The following is an 18601-nucleotide window of genomic DNA, read 5'->3' as shown; positions in this document are numbered from 1 at the left end:
ATCGTTGACATGACGGTGATGAGTGCTGCTGCCTAATGGGAAGGAGGCAAAGAAACGAAGATATGTTGGTGGTGGGGAGCCACGTTGGCTTTCCTCTCCTCCCTCCCTCATCCTCTGTGTCGATGGCACCTAATGAAATGAAATCAGGCCCACCCTGTGCCTCGTCGCTTTTCCACTGCAAGCTTGAGCATGCACATTCGTATGCCTGTGCGTGCATTGTATGAGCTCAAAGTGAGGTGTCAGGCGGGAAGCATACGACTGGCTTTGCAGCTGGGTGTGCTGATGGTTGTGACTCTAAGTCCTTTTACCTAACTTCGGGAATCAATAAACACGATAAACGTGGAACGCTGCTTCTGAGCACAGGTAGCACGCCGCATTCAGTGCAGATTTTGGGCAAGATGAAAGGTAATGAGAGCTTCAGGCTGGCCTGGCAGGCCGTGTCTACGCTTGTGCCTTCTAGTGGATTTGCTCGATACCACGTTCAGCAGCCTTGGTTGTACTACCCCATATGGCGGTGCAGTCAGCACACTTACCGCTATCATCATTGCTTTTCCATGACCTGTGCAATAAGCGCTACCTGGGCACCGCCGTATTGCTTGCTGGACTGTTCTGCGCACCTGGTGCTAGCACTGTGGAAGAATCAATAGGACCAGTTTGTGACAGTTCAGAGAGGGAGTGTTTCAACATTTGCATCTACACTCTGGAAAAGTCTATATCTGCGAGCTGGACAAGGCCGCTTTCATGTAGTCACCCTGCTACGCTCCTCAATGTGCACTCTGCTCAGCGTCTTGAGCTCACGGTACAATTTTTTCCTTGGGTTTGTTTCGAGCCAGTAGTGAACGTTAAATTTCGCTACATTGACAGTGGCAAAATTTACTTTGTTATATAGAAGTTAGAAATGTGTGGTGTTCTATGGACGCAAAATTGTGAAAACTAAAATATTTCCTTAAATCGAGGATGTTGTTGCACTAAAGTTTGTTACATTGAGGCTTAACTGTACTTTTGTTGTAGTGAAAATATCTTTAGCAGGGTTTGGCTGTATTGGACATTTATCGAGAATTTGTAATACCGGGAAGCCCGCCATCTAATTATTAAAAATAAGGGTTTTGAGGGAAAGAGAAGCTTTTTGCGGCATAGTAACACCAGTGTTGGTGGACGTCAAAAAACCAGCAAACCATGTTAACTTGTAAAGTGATTAACCATATTTTAGTGAACTTTTTTACTATTGCAGGTGGGTGCCTGATTGTAATTAGAGGTTTGTAGCGAGCCGTTAGTATTAGGCATATCAGTTTTTAGAATTTTGAAAACGCGATTACCTTCGCTGATGTTGCTCAACTAATTTTGGTCATTTCTCATGGCATTTGAAAACCATGCGCCTTTGGGGGGACGCAAAATAACAGCTATCAAATCGCATCACTCCGTGATGCACATACCATGCGGCAATCTTCTCTGATCCGAACATGTGGGTCTGGGACGGGCCCGGGGAAGGGGTAAGTATGCGTCTTTTTTTTTTCTTCTTTTTTTTGCCATCGAGGGCCGCCAGTTGTAGGGTCGATTTATATGTGACCTTTGTAGAGTTTTTTAGGATGTGTTTGCGAAATCTCTGCATAATTTGCGTACCCCCTTTATGAAGTTTTAATTTCAGGAAAAAAAAGTGCGTAAATTTGGCGAGTAAATATGGTATGTTGAGGTAGCGAATATGAGAGCAGCTTCATATCTGTGTAGTTCTAGAGTGCTCTTTTTAGTTCTCACATACTCCTCAACTACCTTTCCTGTCCAGTCTGTTGCTCTAGGAGTGCGGTGCCACCATTGACCCTCTCCTCATGTGGCACATTTTGCAGCAGCTGCCCCAGATCAACTTTGCTACATTCCTCCGTTCTAGTCGTACTCTCCCTCCCACTTCCATGGGAACCAACCTTGGTATGGTGCGCATGGTGACCACCTCCGGTTATGCATTCGTGTGCTCTCCTCAAACTCTCCTTCTTCCAGGGTAACTACCGTCAGGGTAGTTCCAATGGCAACTACCCTCTGCTTGTGCCTTAGGCTCCCGCCATCATTCCTCCTTCCATGATAACCATGCTCCTGTTAAGCTTTCCTATGCTCTCGCCACACTCTCCTCCTTCCACGGTAACCACTTTCCGTACAGTTCCCATGGTAAACACCTTCCGGTCGTGTCTTTCTATGATCTTGCCATACCATCCTCCTTTCGTGGTAACGCCCCTCCTCCTACCAGGGTAGCTTCCCTCTGGCTGGTTCTCGTAAAAACCACCCACCAGTTATGCCTTTTTATGCTCTCACCATACCCTCTTCCTTCCACGGTATCTTTTTGCCGGTTGGGGATTCCTCCGCTTTCGGGATACCCTCCTCCTTCTATGGTAGACACCCTTTGGATGGCTCTGGTGGTGACCACCCACTCGCGTCCTCCTGGTAGAATGCGACATTTCCAAATTCTGTGGTCAAGGGATCCTTTCGACTCGCAGCTTATGCACCTATCTGATCTGAATAAGAAACCTGGGAGACCCTGCTGCGAAGCCTGTACCATGGGCTCCAGCTCCTCCTCGTCTGACTGGCCGAAGACGCTGCCAGGGAACAAGACCTCCTGGCCTGCGTCTAGGTGGCGTCCCTGCCCCCTTGGCTTTAGCGTTGGGGGGGGGATGCCTTTTCTGTTGGATAATAAAAGTTCACTCACTCACTCACGCATACACACACACACAACACACGCTCGCTCGCTCGCTCACTCACTCCACTCACTCACTCACTCACTCACTCACTCACTCACTCACACTCACTCACTCCACTCACTCACTCACTCCACTCACTCACTCCACTCACTCACTCCACTCATTTCACTTCACTCTCTCTCCCTCACTCTCCCTCACTCACTCTCCCTCACTCTCTCTCTCACTCACTCACTCACTCCGCCCGCTCGCTTACACTCGCTCACATCATGCCCTTCTCCTTCCATGGTAACCACCCTCCGAGTGGTTCCCATGGCACTGCACCCTCTGGTTACGACGACGACGACTGCTATACTACTACTACTATGATGATACGAAACACAGAAATGGGCACTTAACAGCTGTTGCTGTAGAACTAGACTCCTCTTGCATGGTTTCTCCTTCCTCCTTTGTTGCCTTTCGCACCCTACCACGCCCCCCATTCTCCTCGTCATGCAGCTTCACAGTGTATTTAGTCATCTGCTGGCCACTGCTGCCAGCAGCTGACTAAAGCCACGCAGTCAACTTGGCTGTGCTTCCTTCTCTCCAAGGCTGTGCAATGATGTAGCTCTGCATGCAGAAGATGACTGCTAGCACCATTAAAAGAAGCACAACTTGCCGGGACGTGGCATGCTGCCATGCCACTCAATGCAGTGAATGTTCCGCTTAACGGGAGTTTGGGTAAACACATGCAGTAGTGGTGTAGAACTTTTTTGCGTGGGGCTTTCAATGAGTTGTTTTGACTGCTGTTCGATAAAACATTAACTTGATATATCTTGGTTTTATATTGTATGGAATCGACTGTATTAGATACCAAACCTCCTACTTCCTATTAGAAGGCAATTAAAAAGGTGGTGGAGCACCACTGCTTGCCCTGTATTATTCTGGCTGTGTCTGTGTGGTAGTCATCACATTATTAGGCAAGTGGTCGGTAAGCACATGCTTGGTTGCATCATTTTCGTTGTAACCCTTGATCAAGTAGTGCTGCACCTTTAGACTTGGTAGTGAACCCTGAATGCAGTTTAGTCAGATAACTATCTTATTCAGGACTTCTTGGCTTGATGACTATCGCCTGCTTCCTTGGCTGTGCAATGCAAGTTTTGAATTGAACCGGAGGTGTGTGTGTGCAAATAACAAAAGCACGTCCTTGGGAACCACTTGCTGAATAGGCTCTTGCTGCAAGCCAGTATTGTGGCACTTGCTACTGTCGCTTGTTGGCAGCTGACAATTTCGTATTAAGTAATCTTTTAACATTGCACTTTTTGCTGATTTTCTATTTGTGCATTAAATACTTTTAGAGCCAGTGTGCAAACAAGCACTTGCTTGGAGTTGCACTGAATGTGGAATGCCTGGGCGGGCAGTTTGAGCAGGAGCACCGGCGTCGGAAGCTGTCGGAGGAGGTGCGGCGCCTGGAGCACCAGCTGTCGGAGGAAAGCCTTGTTTCCATGCCTGACTACCGGAGCCACGTGCTGGCACTGGAGCGACTTGGCTACGTTGAGCCAAGTGGTACGCTGACACTCAAGGGTCGTGTGGCACGTGCTCTCTCCACCCACGAAGTGATGCTCACGGAGTTGCTGCTTCAGGAGTCTCTGCTCACCATGGGTGCACCAGAAGTAGCCGGCCTCTTCTCCTGCTTCGTCTATGAGCAGCGCTCGGAATCCCCGCCATACATCCCCCCCCCAATGGCAGCTGTAAGCATTTGCTGTCTTGACCAGACAAGTCTGGTAGTGAGGGGTGTATGGATGTTTAAAATTTTAAAATGCTTACAGATGGTATATGCTATTCAATTTGCAATGTATTTTACTGTTTGAAGTATCCAAACCTCCCAAGCATTCGTAAATTTAAAAATCCGCCGCAATGGCTCAGTGGTTATGGTGCTCGGCTGCTGGCCCGAAAGGTGCAAGTTCGATCCCGGCCGCGGCTATCGAATTTCTATGGAGGTGAAATTCTAGAGGCCCATGTACTGTGTGATGTCAGTGCACGTTAAAGAACCCCAGGTGGTCGAAATTTCTGGAGCCCTTCACTACGACGTATCTCATAGCCTGAGTCGCTTTGGGACGTTAAACCCCCGTAAACCAAACCAAACCATAAATTTATAAATTTACAGTTCGCCTGAACTCGTGGCTGGACATTGTGACATCAGCTAACTTGTTCTTCCCTCGTGAAATCAACTATTTCATTTTTAGTCTCACCATCGGGGCTCTTCCTCGCCCACTTCCTGTTTGCTCGTTTGTGGAAGAGGGTATTCATGATTCGTAAATTACTTTTATCTGCGAACTCTACTAATAACTCTCCCCTGCTATTCCTAGAACCTCTGCCATAGTCGCCTACTGCGTGGTCTCCAGCCTGCTTTTTGCCTACCTTCGCATTAAAGTCGCCCATCAGTACAGTGTACTGTGATTTTACTTTGGTCATTGCCGATTCCACATTTTCATAGAAGGTTTCAACGATCTGGTCATCATGGCTTGATGTAGGCACGTAGGCCTGCACCACCTTCAGCTTGTACCTCTTATTAAGCTTAATTACGATAGCTGCCACCCTCTCGTTAATTCTATAAATCTCCTCGATGTTGCCAGCTATATCCTGATTTATGAGGAATCCCACACCTAGTTCTCGTCTGTCTGCTATCGGAGACATCCTCATCTGTCTGAGACGCCTCATCTGTCCTCCTAACCTCAGTAAGCCCTATGACATCCCATTTAATACCCGCTAATTCCTCCAACACCACTCTTGAGCTAGCCTCACTGGATAAGGTTCCAGCGTTAAACGTTGCCAGGTTCAGTTTCCAATGGCGGCCTGTACGGAGCCAGTGATTCTTAGCACCCTCCGCTGCGTCACAGATCTGACCGCCGCCTTGGTCAGTTGCTCCGCAGCCGCTGGGGACTAAGGGCCGAGGGTTAAATGGTTTGTTCATAGAAGGTTGCGGCCAAGTATTACACCAGGGTGGCCAAATCCTGTTCTGGTGGGGAAGTGCATTGTCGGTTCTGGTCACCGAGATCAAACCGCACTCCAGGCCTGGTAATTCCATCAACACGCGGAGTTTTTTTTTTTTTTTTATCCCGGTGGAGAATTGCATGGCACCGGGATTCGAACCTCGGACCTCTTGCACGCGAGGCAGATGCTTTACCTCTACGCTATTGCTGTTCCTTACAAATGCACTTTCCAGAATTGTAAAATGAGAAGTATCACTGCCACGATACAACTTTTAGCAGGTCTCTATTTCCTTGTGCCCTTGTCAACATAGTGTCGTAATTATTTTGTTACCCTACTCTGTAACATACCCAACAACTCTGGAGAAAAGATCTTTGGGCACAAAATCCTTTATGAACACAACTTTTTTCATCGATTGTAAGATTTAACTATAACAATCAACATATCCGCGGATCACCGAACGGCCGTCTTGATTTTTTTTTTCTTCTATTAACGTTTTTGCTATCATAAAAAGCGTTCCCCATTGTTTTTCTGTGGCAGTCTTAACTGTTCTATGTGATCGATGGAAGCACTCTAAAAGAAATGTTTTGCTACCTATCAGAAGAATGGACCATTACCTTCAATATTTCCATAGCAGTGTCGTACAGTTTTCCAAATTTTCAAAGTACTTGCCCGGGAATGTTCGACATGGTAACATTTATCCCTGGAGACTGTCCGGTATTCTGGTAAATAAAGAACTTAATTCTATGAAAGTAGCTTTTTTCTCGCTCAAATGCGTACTGTATTAGCATAGGTGAAATTGAATTTGTCCCCAGTGTCTTTTTAAGGGCAGGGTATCAAACATGTTTACGCTGCCTGCTCGCTTAACCAGTTCCAATACAGGTGCCCATAAAACCAAAACCAACCAAAACAACCGGAATATGAAAGTATTCGAGGTACCAGGTTAACAGTCTGTTTTGACATCTTCAGTGCATTGTTGTATGGATGCTAAAGGTTGCTGCTTGTGGCAGGTTTGTTTTCAGTAGCTTTAATGATGTGTGACATTCTTTCCCTTCTTTTTTGTGAATATTCATGTAGTATCGTGCATTTTCATCAAGCCCTGAATTGCTAGAGCTTTTACAATCAGTTTGAGGTTGTTCTGTACTTTGCCAACTTTATGCAGAAAATTGTCTCCTGTGACACCCTATAATGACACCGTAGTAGTAGCCTTGATACATTACAGGACAATTTTTATTTCTTGCATGACCTATTTGCATTTTGTTTTTGCAAAAGTATCACTGTTTTTGTAAATTCAGTTTCTCATTTTCTTTTCAGGCAGTCCACAAATTTAGGAAGATTGCCCTCAATATTGGGCGTGTGCAGCGTGAAAGTGGCTTTGATGAACCTGCGGAACAGTTTTTAGAGAAATTCAGCTTTGGACTCTGCGATGTGGTCTACCACTGGGCGAAGGGCACGGTGGGTACTTCTTTCCGCAATATCTGTTTCTTCACATTGGAAAGTGACCACTTGACATTATATGATATACAGCAAAGGCTCGTTAAGTCGAACTTTAAGATATAGGGAAATGTCTTCAAACTATCTGAAGGTTTGAATTATTGAATGGCCCCAAAAAGCGTCAAGAACTGCTTGCATCACGGTAAGTTTATTTACTGGGCAGTGGTGCCCGATTTTGAGATAAAAACAGTGCAGCAATGACTGTTTTTCACGTCTCCGTCAATGCGTTATTGCATGCATGCTGTCGAAGCATTGAAGCAGAACTGCTTCAAAATTGTAAGGACCTTTCGCATCCTTCACGGTGCGATGTGGTGGAACTCCACTGCTGCCGCGTCACACCCATCGTAAATCATAAGGAGGCTTTGCCACACAAACTGTGAATGGCATGTGATGAGTGCACAGTTTCAATGCAATGGAAGAACGGAACTGCGGGGATGGAAGTGAAGGAAATGGCACTGTGGGGCCGAAGCGGAGAGTAAAAAATAAGAAGGAAAGAAAACACCATCAGCATGCTAATCAGCATTTCAAATGGTGCTCAGCTGGGTTGGCTTGGCTGGCTAATGCTGGCTGGTCGAGCCACTGTTGCTGTGGGCTGGTGTGAAGCTCAGAAAAGTGGAATTGAAACTAAGTGGTTGGACTGTTCACGGAGATGGGCCATCCTTTCATTGTCACGCCTGCCGTAGTGCACATGTGAGAGGTGTGCCAGTGACTGCAGCATGGAACTCAGGGTCTCAGTAGGACTATTTCGAAGATCTCTACCCACACCGGTCATACCTGAATGCAGCCTCCCTTAGGAAGCCTGTTCAAATTAACCAGTGCGAGACCCGTAGCATCTGAATTAGCATCTGAAGCCACAGAATTACAGGGACATTGGCTAGGACCGAACAGGCAGTTGAAATTATCTGCCTTTCCAAATTAATGGGGCCTGAATTAACGTGCCTTTGTATTGAATGTCAGCATTGTTTAATTCAGGGCTAGCTTCGGAAAGTGTGTAAATTGCTTTTATTAAGAATTTAATATGCAGTACCATGCAGTACCAAAACCACATGCACTAATGTTCAAAAATTGCTGTAGTTTGTTATCTTTCCTATTGGATGAAGTGTAGTGTATAAAAGTGAAAGTAAAGCACGGTTCAGTTTTTCATGTGAGAAATTTAAATGCTAGGACAACACAACAGCGTGAAATACCAATTAAACTTAATGCATTGCAATACACTTGGGACTATACTTAGTTTTCTAACTAGTGCATGGTAATGAATTCAAAACAGTGGCTTTACTGAAAATAAAATTAATTTTTAAACTGCAGATCTGTTAAAAAAAAAGCAATCTCTCTTCTCACAAAGTGACAGTAGGAAAGGGATTGGACAGGGCTACTCACCATTTTATGCAGGAAGCAAAGCACTCATCGGTTGAACCTTTGCTGTAGTGCACAGTGTGGTAATCATGTGGTGTGTTAACAGAGCACTGCAGAGTGAGCTAACAACAACGGTTTGTAGGTTCTGGGTTCAAGATTACACCACCACCTCTGGGGAAGTGCTTACAAATGGACAGGTTGGCTTTGCATTTTTGCTGCGTGCAGTTATTAGGCGCTATACTGCAAGTGCTGTCATTCGAATTGGGGCTGTGTGAATAGTTGAAATTTTGGATACAATCTAGCCCGTTTATAACGAACCCACTTATAGCGAAATAGCGGTTATAACGAAGGGATTTCAATTTCCAATTCCCATTTTTGCATTTTCAATACATTTTGGGTCCGGTTTTAACGAAGTAAATAAGAGCGCGTCAGCGGATATAACGAAGAGATTTAATACCAACTGAAAAAATAATCTGCCAATCAACACATTTTTGCGTCCTTGAGGCGATTTTTTCCGCGAAAATAAGAGCAAAATTCGGCTGACGGTGTCCTTTCGTGGCGTCGTCTGCTCTCCTGCGGAGCAAAAGGTTGCTTCACTGCATCGCATGGCACGCCGGTATCGTGTTGCGCCGTCCTTGAAATGCGTCACGGCGTAGAGCGGTAGAGCACGCCGCGCAGGGGAAAAATGTAAAAAAGAACAGACGAAGTTGCCGGAAGTGTCATGGAAGAGACCTTGGCGGAGAGCGCCTCCGACAGCGAATGCGACGATGCTAGTTGTGCCCCTAAGCCGGTCACCTCCGCAGCGGCCATCACAGCTGTTGACACGCTACGGATGTACCTCGGGAGTCCGGAGTTCGACCAGATCTTTGGTTCGCAGTTGGATGGTATGGAAGGCGCAATCCTGAAATCCGCACTCGTGAAACGTGTTCAGGGGACGCTGGACGACTTCTTTCAGCGGCAATAAATCGGTATGCCGATGTTTGCATTTTTTTTTCGTAGTCCGCATATTACGAAAAAGCGGATATAGCGAAGTGATTTCCGATTCCCGCCGACTTCGTTATAACCGGGCTAGACTGTAGTTTGTGAATAGAATTTTCTATTCTGTTCGACCACACTTTTGTTGTTCCAAGTAAGTATTCAGACGTGGGTTCGATCCTGACCGCGGTGGCTGAATTTCGATGAAGGCGAAATTCGAGAGGCCCGTGTGCTGTGCAATGTCAGTGCACGTTAAAGAACCCCAGGTGGTCGAAATTTCCAGAGCCCTTCACTACGGCATCCCTCATAGCCTGATTTGCTTTGGGACCTTAAACCCAAATAAACCAACCAACCAATAGAATTGGTAGTATTTAAAAATCACTCTTCTGCTTACTTGAACTTGTCGAACATTTTAGTGTTTCTGAATGACACTTAATCCAGTTCAACCTGGATATAATGGACCTCCGTGTAGCGAGTTCCTCGATGTTACAAATTTTCATAATTGCCCAATGCCGTTCCCATTGAAGCTTTTGCATTTCTGAACTTCATGTAATGAAGATGCTGCAGTGTTTCAGCAGTGCAGTAATTGACTACGGGATATCCTTCTGTATAAATTTTCCACCTTATATTTTCTTTTTAATTCCTGTAAACTGATTCTGATATAACAAACTTGCTATGCTGACTAGTGCTGCGGTATTTGACGCGAGGTAAAAACAGAGCCAATTTCCTAGGGCAGTGACGCCCGGTGCGACCAAGAGAGGGGCCATGCAAAAGAGTTGGCAGCATCATCTCGAAGTTGCGGTGCTTTGTCATTGAAGATATCTTTGTGGGAGGTGTCATTATAGTGGATGCAGTGTCATCATGCATCGTCGGTGGAGGATCTTTTTGTTTTGTTGTAAAGCAACCCTACCAACGATAGTGCACTTGCTGCTGTTGGGGCCACTGAGTTGATTTCTGCTGGAGGGCATAAGTTTGCCCAAACAAACAAGTTTTGAGTTTGATGCACGCCTGCTTGTTTTCGTTCTGGCCTGCCTACCAACACTGTTGGTGCTTGTGCAATCCCCTACTAAGGCAGTCTTGGTAGTGGCTACTACAACGTGTTTATGGAAAGTATGTGGAAACTGGGATCTCTGCATTGGGTTTCGAGGTGGCCAGTCACAGCATTTCTGGCATATATCTTCTTTTTCCTCTTTTTGCTCACATAGCTGGTCATTGATTTATCACCTTGTTCCTTTATTTAAACTTGTCTCGAGACAGTGGAATACGGTCCCCCCCCCCCATCACCGGTACAAGGGACGAAAACACTTGGTCTTGTCACCTCGTGTAAAAAGTTTGCATCAGGTGGTTTTCTCTCTGTCCTCAGGATTCTGCTTCAAGATTTCTACAGTGAATTACTTACCCAACCCTTCATCTATGTCATGTAACTAGAAGGCTTGTGCCCATAAGAATGAATGAAGCCTGTTTGCTTGTTGAATGCACAATTTTTGTTCATTTTGGTACATATTTCTGCTGCTAAATTCACTGCTTCATCAAAAATGCAGTGCAAGATGCAGGGATGCTAAGAAACAGTGATGTATCAAGTGGGAATACAGAGCATGGGAATGTATGGGCTGTGCGCCAGGGCCATGCATGCTTGACGTAGTTCAGTAGAATTTTAAAAGTAACATACCAGGATAATGCCTCAACTAGGAATGGATCAACTAAGTTCTACTGTATTTACATGTTGCGTCTATTGGAGGGTAGAATTAAAAGTTGGGTAGTCATTGATATTTGCCAGTTTGTTGCACACAAATGGGTTGAAGGGCTCATTCCATTTGCATCTTTCTAACATGTTGTTTATTGTGTACCTTCAGTAATCAATGTTAATTCAGATAATAGCTACCTTGAAAACGTTTTTCGACTCTCTTCGTGCCCTTTGTTGAGATTTTATGTGAAAAGCATGGGAAGTTTTTTTTTTTTTCAGCGACGGCTGTTAAATGCTCGTTCCTGGGTTTCATGTCGTAGTAGCTGTAGTAGTCAGTGTAACTGGTGGGTGTGTTGCCATGGAAACCACTCGGAGGGCGTTACCTTGGAAGGAGGGCGGTATGACTTGAGCGGAGGAGTGCATAACCGCTGGGTGATTACCACCGGAACCAAAGGTATCCTGAGCCCAGAGGAATCCCCTACTGAAGGATGGTTACCCTGGAAGGAGGAGGGTATAGAGGGAGCGTAAGAAGGTGCAACCGGTTGGTGGTTGCCGTGGGAACCAACTGGAGGGTAGTTACTGTGTAAGTGTAGGGCGAGAGGAAAGGAAGGCATAACCGGAGGGTGGTTACCATGGGAACCGTCGGGAAGGTGGTTATTGTGGGAGGAGGAGCATGTGGTGAGAGCGTAGGAATGCCAACTCGAGGATGGTTACTGTGGAAGTAGGAGGGTATGGGGAGAGCATAGGAAAACTTTACTGGAAGGGAATTACCACGGGAACCACTTGGAGGGTGGTTACTGTGGAAGGAAGAAGGTGCTGCAAGAGTATAAGGTGAAAGCGGAGGGCGGCTGCCAAGGGAACCACCTGGATGGTAGTTACCTCAGAAGGAAAACGGTTACCATGCAAGAAGGAGGGTATGATGAGAGTATAGGAATGCATAACCGGAGTGTGGTTACCATGGGTACCATCCGCAGGGTGGTTACCATGGAAGGAGGAGGGAGAGTATGGTGAGAGCGGAGGAATCTAGCATGGTCCATCTGTGGCAGCAGCTGTGAAACGCACCACATGAGGAGAGGGTGAATGGTAGAGCTGTGCGCCTTGAGCAACGGACTCGAGGGGAGAGCTAGTTGAATACCGAGTATGTGTGGAATACTAAAAAAGAGTGTTCTTGAACTATACAGATATGGAGTCTCTCTCATATTCTCTACCTCAACATATCGTAGAATATCAATGCCTTAAAGCAACCCCGAGTGCCGCCACGGCGGCTGAGTGGTTATAGCGCTCAGCTGCTGACCCGAAAGACACGGGTTCGATCCTGGCTGCGGGGGTCAAATTTCGATGGAGGCAAAATTCTAGAGTCTTGTGTACTATGCTATGTCAGTGCATGTTAAAGAACACCAGGTGGTCGAAATTTCTGGAGCCCTTCACTATGGCGTCCCTCATAACCTGAGTCGCTTTGGGACATAAAAAACCAATAAACCAAACCTAAAGCAACCCTGAAATAATTTCAAGGGGCATATTCTAGTGCAGCAGATCTGTAGAGGTGGTCCTTTTGATATTCGAGTTAAATTAAAAGCTCTGCATGGACCCTATAATTTAGAAATAATATTAAAAAATTGCTGCTCGCAGAAGCTCGCAACCGATGAGGGTGACACACCTCACTCTCCTACCCAAATGACGTCAGTGGGCAGAAGAGCCAGCTTTCAAGCTCACCCCGTCTGTCCATTGGCATTATTGGGGTAGGGGACGCACTGTCAGGTGTGTCGCCGTAATCGGTTGCGAGCTACTGTCAACAGCGATTTTTAAAAATGATTTATAAATTATGGTCTCCATGCAGAGCTTTCAAACTTGACTCGAATACCCACAAAGACCACCTCTACAGATCTGTTGCACGAGAATATGCCCATTGAAATCATTTCAGGGTCCCTTTCATAGCTGTTGCTCAATTTTTCAGTTACACAATGGTAACTGTCCTGTCACTTTTTTTTATGTGTTTATGTGCTGCTCTTTAAGACTTTTTTAGTTCAAAGCTTCTAAGCAAATAGAAGATGTAACTGGTGATATTCATTGCTACAAACTATTGATTATAGCACCCTGTTTATGCTTACAATGCAGCACTTTGCACGCATCATGGCAATGACTGAGGTGCAAGAAGGTATTATCGTTCGATGCATCCAGCGCCTGGCTGAACTCCTCAAGGAGGTCAAGACAGCTGCGGGCATTGTTGGCAACCCTGAACTTCATGCCAAGATGGAAGAGGCATTTCGATTGATTTATCGAGACATCGTTCTTACAGCCAGCCTTTACGTGCATGAGGTATGGCACCACTGTTTTAGTTTGACTCTTTCGTTACCACGGGAAAACGACCATTTTTCATATGTCTGAGACAAAAATTTTTTTTAGAAAAAGTGATAGATAAAATTAATAAAATGCATAACAATAATTGAGATAGAATGCACTTTATAATGAAAGTTATTTGAACACATATTCTGCTTGAAATGCTGTGAAAAAAAATCAGTAAACACAACAAAAAATAAAAAACAAAAGTTTTGTGTTTATATGACAATAACTTTCCAAACACTTGCACAAAAAAAATTCTAGAAATTACAAAACAATTCAAATTCTTTCTAAAACATGGCATTAAAGTTTTAAAATAACTTGAATAGTTTTCGAGCTAGAATTTTTTTTCTTTATGCCTCTTGAAAAGGCTCGTTTGAGAGTGCCCTTGATATGATTTTTACAGTCCAACAAAAAAAAAAATTGGAAATGTAATGTTATGCGCCAAACGAAAGCTTGGTAAGCGTGGTTTAAAAAATACAAATCAAAACTTATTTAATTTACGTCAAAAATTGGAACAAAATATATAAAACACAACAAAGTAAAGGTGCGATATTGCGATATATAGTATGCGATAAGTATAGCTGCGATGTAGCTGCAGAATCGAAATCCGACGTTACAACATCTTCGTCCGAGTCACTGCTGCTCGGAGGATCTTGAAAATCAGCTGCAGAGGCTGAAGAATCACGTGCAGCGGGACTCTTCTGAGCGCGCGAAGCGCCCGACCTCGACGCGACGCCATCCTCACCGCGTATTATGTCGCAATAAGCCTATCCTCCAAGGGCACTTCAAAAATGCACGACCAGTGGGGAAATTACGAACTAGGCCGAAAATGGAACTAACCGTCTGAACAACAACAGATGTGCCCGCACAAGCGGACAGGAAAAAGAAAGCGAAACTATCAGGCCAACGTTCCGGGATCAGTTTGTGCAGTTACAGTGTTTGAACCAAAATCCGACAATGCAACATCATCACCAGAGACTCTGCTACTCGTAGCATAGATAATAATTGCAGTCAATGCAGTAGAATTGCGCACAGCAAGGTTTTTCCGAGCGCGCGCCGTCCGCGCGCCCGACGCCATGCACGGAGCGTCCGCGCTGTACCCTCCGCTTCAAGGGCGTTTCAAAAATTCGCGCGTCATGGGAAAATTGCACTCTACGCAGAAACCGAAACTGTAGTCTCCGAAGAACAACTTAGATGGCGCCACATCACCGTAACGGCTATAATGAGGAGCTTCGGTTCGCACACACAGACCGGAACGAGGAATCTGAACGCACAGGCGAGCGTTCTGGGCTCTCGTTGCCCAGTTTGAGCTTTGAAACAATACCTGACGATACAGCATCGTCGTCAGGGTCCGTGCTAATCAATACATCAAAAATATGTGGTGCAAACGCAGCAGAATTGAGTGGAACGGGGTTTTTTCGAGCGAGCGCCATTCCCGATGATGACGGCTTGTTCGGAGCGCCCGACGCCGCACCCTCAACTTCAAGCGCGTCTCAAAAATTGCCGCTTTTTGGCAAAAATATAAACTAAACAGGAAGTTGAAGTTCAATGTGTGAACAACAAACCGAATGACTCAGCAAGTCCGTAGCAGCCGCGGTCGCGCTGCCGTAGCGCTTCGAATTTTTCGATCACCGGTGATTGAAGCGCAGTGGCGTGATAATGAAAGAGTTAAAGGGGCTATCATTAGGTGCTTTTATCTTGTCTACATAGCAAGTTCTTATAATTTCTTGCTTCAAAATGGTGGAAACCCTTTTTTTTGTCTCTTCGCTTTATACGGCCAATGCCAGCAGTGGTATTTCAAAGCAGTGTATTTTGGAGTTCAGAGTTCTCGAAAACAGAAGGAATTTCAAAGGATGCAAGTGACAGCCGGAGTTGTAATTTTCAGATGGAGTCTGATCCCAAGTGTGTCGTGAGCCACATGATGACATTGTAGATTTTCTGCAACAGCTTTGTTGTTTTTGCGATACTATTCATGGCACTTGACGCTATAGAGCACAGACGTAAGCAGGACCGGTACCAGGCGTCTTTCAGAACTCAAAACCAGCTTTATTCTAATCAGCAATGGCAATCACGGAGCCTGAGGTTGTATGTCATGCTGCTCGTGTTACATTGTCATCTCCCTTCGCTGCTCCCTTCGCTGCTAGAAAGGCACTGCTGCTACAGGATGACCAGGGAGAGGAAGGCACTGGCACCAGTGAAGGCGCTTTTTTTGCTGTCGAGAGACATGGAGGGGGATGAGACAAAACAGTGGCATTGACTAAGGAAGCCAGCTTAAGTCTCTCAGTGGCAATTGAGTTGGGTAACTATTAATACCCACTGTATATGATGCTGAACAGTGCTCAGGGATGCAAATCGGTCTGAGGGAATGCGGCCGAACCAGCTCCAGTGGGATCGTGATGCACAAAAACATCGCTAGCTGTGTGCAGGCTGGGGGACACACGAACGTGTGAGGTTTTCCAGGATGTGATGATTGAGGCCAGTGATGCCAAAACATGTTGCATAGTAGCCTGCTGTATTCGTGTCTGAAGAGGTAGTCAGACTGTAGTTGTGGCACATTTTCTCAACAGTACACTAGAATGAGATTTATGTGCAACAACATGGTTGCTATCTACATTTTCAGTGCCCTTTTAGCTGTGTCCTTGGCATAACATAATTGAACGTGCCTTTAGAATGATGCCGTTTCACTGCTGTGTCAGTCTTGAAATGGGGCCTTTAGTCTCTGCTTAAATTGTGGTTTGACTTTTTATCATTTTATTGATGCAGTGAACAGTTCCTGGAATCTATAGAAGTTACTGCATTTTGTTCCAACTACTATTTTGAAAACCATCCACTTGGGCATATTTATGCCTCTTATGACCAATTGTGTTTTTCAGCATCACTATGTTTAGCTGTCATGTCTCTGAGCTTCACGTGTAGTTCAATGTACCCAGGTGGATATTTTTTTTTCAGCCTAAGTGTTACAGTGTAGCACATACCAGTTGCACTAAACATTACTGCTTCATCCTTTTACATTTTGCAGTGGCCTTTTTTGCAGCAGGTAGTTAATTGTTCGGAAAAGTAGTAGAGGAAACAGGTCACATGTCTACTCAAAGAGGTGAATAGCAAATTCTCTGGGGTAAACCCAGCAGCTCTTATTAGATGCCTGCATAATTTTTCACAAGCCCTATTCTGAATTGAGTGGCACTGTTATGCTGCTAGTAACCCATAAATCTTACCTTCACAAAGGAATAAAAGGGGCAAGCAATTGAGAAACTTCACCTCATTTCATTTGCATGATGCAAGGTGTCTGAAAATTGGTTGTTCATTGGTAATCTCTCCAGGTCATATATTTTCACCTGGCATTCACTGCCACTGGAAACAGCCAATTCGTGGTAATTGACACAAACCACTTAGTATGTGGAGCTGATTCTTGTTGCCAGCTCTCTGATTTGTCCATCTGCTTTTAATGGCTGATGGTCTGCACAGTACTTTGGGCAAAAGTTCATAGTTATTATTGGCTCAAACAATCCAGTTGACACAGATCCTCTAGCTTTTCATAAAATGTGATAAAGTCTTGGACTAATGCATTTGCATGTCTATGCATTTGTCAGATGTGTCAGTCGAAAGTGGAATTAGGGTGATGTAGACTATAGTTGCTTTCTAGTTTCTCTCTCTTCAACAAAGACTTGATGGCCTATTCTGCTGAAGTGTGCAAAATAAAGTGCACTTATGAAGAGTGTCACTAACTAAAAGTGCACTCTAGTGCAGCTGAACGGCGTGAAATAACTGTATACTCGCCAAAGTGTGCATTCTGACCTGAATGCGTTCACAGATCACACTTTGAGGGCCGAGTGCGTAGCCTCACCAGCAGCAACTTCGTTGGCACAAGTTCATTTTACTTGCTATAACACTGTTTTCTTTTTTTAATTCCTTCGTTATAGGTGCAAGCGAAGCAGCAGCCTCCTTGTCTGTTGTCAAAATTCCGAATAGTCTTGGCTGTTCTTGGCTTTTCTTCTATTTATATTTTTTCTTCTTTGTTAAAAAGCGTTTAAGCTCATTTTATTTGTGCTATCATGTGCAACAATCAATTTTTAAAAGCTTTTTTTTTTCATTGACTTCAAAAATTCTGCTCATTTTCTGTCACCATTTTTTTTGTTACCACAAGTGCGCGTTGCTTTCCCGTTTAGCACCACATAGCCTAAAGTGCAATTTGGGATCTCGAAGTGCACTGTCTGTAAGTGCACTGTCTGTAAGTGCACTTAACTTGCACGCTTGGCAGGGATTAAACTGCATTTTGTTTACTTACTAATATTGAGTGCTTCAGTTCTTAGCAGCTTTTATTAAGCTTGCTGCTTTATAAAAACTGATATAGCACCACAAATGCTACAGCATAAACTAGTAGCTTTTGAACGACAAATCTGTTATTGAAAAGTATGCAGAAAATGTTTGATGTACATATATCCACTTTTGAGTAATTTTGTTCTCCTAACCCTAGTCAAATTGGTAGAAAGATACATAAATGTGGACATCCAGACACATTACATATGTGTAATGGAAAACAAATTTTCACTTACACCTTTTTCTCGCAAATCAGTGCCAATTTAATTTTCTAGGGGTCGTTGTAAAGGTCATTGTTATTGCTTTTCAATGCCTTATGCTGCCAAGTTTTGAGTCCACTCTTTTTCGGCAAGTTGTGTGTTTTTCTGAAACAGTAGAACCTCGGTGATACATTCACAACTGATCTGAATTAATATATAATATGAATACATAAAATTCCTTAGCCAGTGTTTATTGTGTACAGTGTGCAGAATGTCGGCAGAATGACAGTGTACGAACACTGTCCCGCACCTCTACGGATGATACAATTGCAGGGGCCCCGACCACACCGGCAAATACTGGATGATACAGATGCAGAAGCCACGACCACACCGGCAAATACCGGATGATACAAATGCAGGAGCCACGACCACACCGGAGTGTTGACCTCGCATTGCCTGCACTGCGATCATCAGTCACGTAGTGCACACTGCATGCACTGAGTGGTGCTGCCACTCAGTATAAATAAATCCAGTCAGCCATAAATAAATTTTTGTAACTGCATTTCTTGTGCTTCACTTGTGAATTTTGT

The 18601-nt window shown here is 44.7% G+C and overlaps 1 protein-coding gene across 3 annotated transcripts in view; it reads left to right on the top strand.

The window, feature by feature from the left end:
• LOC149353276 (superkiller complex protein 2-like) overlaps window positions 1–18573 on the top strand; it is an 84394-nt gene extending 65821 nt beyond the window's left edge. For all 3 annotated transcript variants that reach the window (XM_089582444.1, XM_089582445.1, XM_089582446.1), the window contains 4 exons: window positions 4079–4408; window positions 6963–7103; window positions 13270–13470; window positions 18345–18573. In XM_089582444.1, coding sequence (XP_089438570.1) covers window positions 4079–4408; window positions 6963–7103; window positions 13270–13470; window positions 18345–18419 — 747 coding nt within the window. In that variant the 3' untranslated portion in view covers window positions 18420–18573. The remainder of the gene's footprint in view (window positions 1–4078; window positions 4409–6962; window positions 7104–13269; window positions 13471–18344) is intronic.
• The last annotated feature ends 28 nt before the right edge of the window (window positions 18574–18601 follow it).

The sequence above is a fragment of the Amblyomma mixtum genome, chromosome 3, assembly GCF_055824585.1.
Source record: "Amblyomma mixtum isolate Tamu chromosome 3, ASM5582458v1, whole genome shotgun sequence".
In the NCBI taxonomy this organism is placed as follows: Eukaryota; Metazoa; Arthropoda; class Arachnida; order Ixodida; family Ixodidae; genus Amblyomma; species Amblyomma mixtum.
The sequence above is the reverse complement of the archived record's forward strand: the minus strand, read 5'-3'. Positions and strand labels throughout refer to the sequence as shown.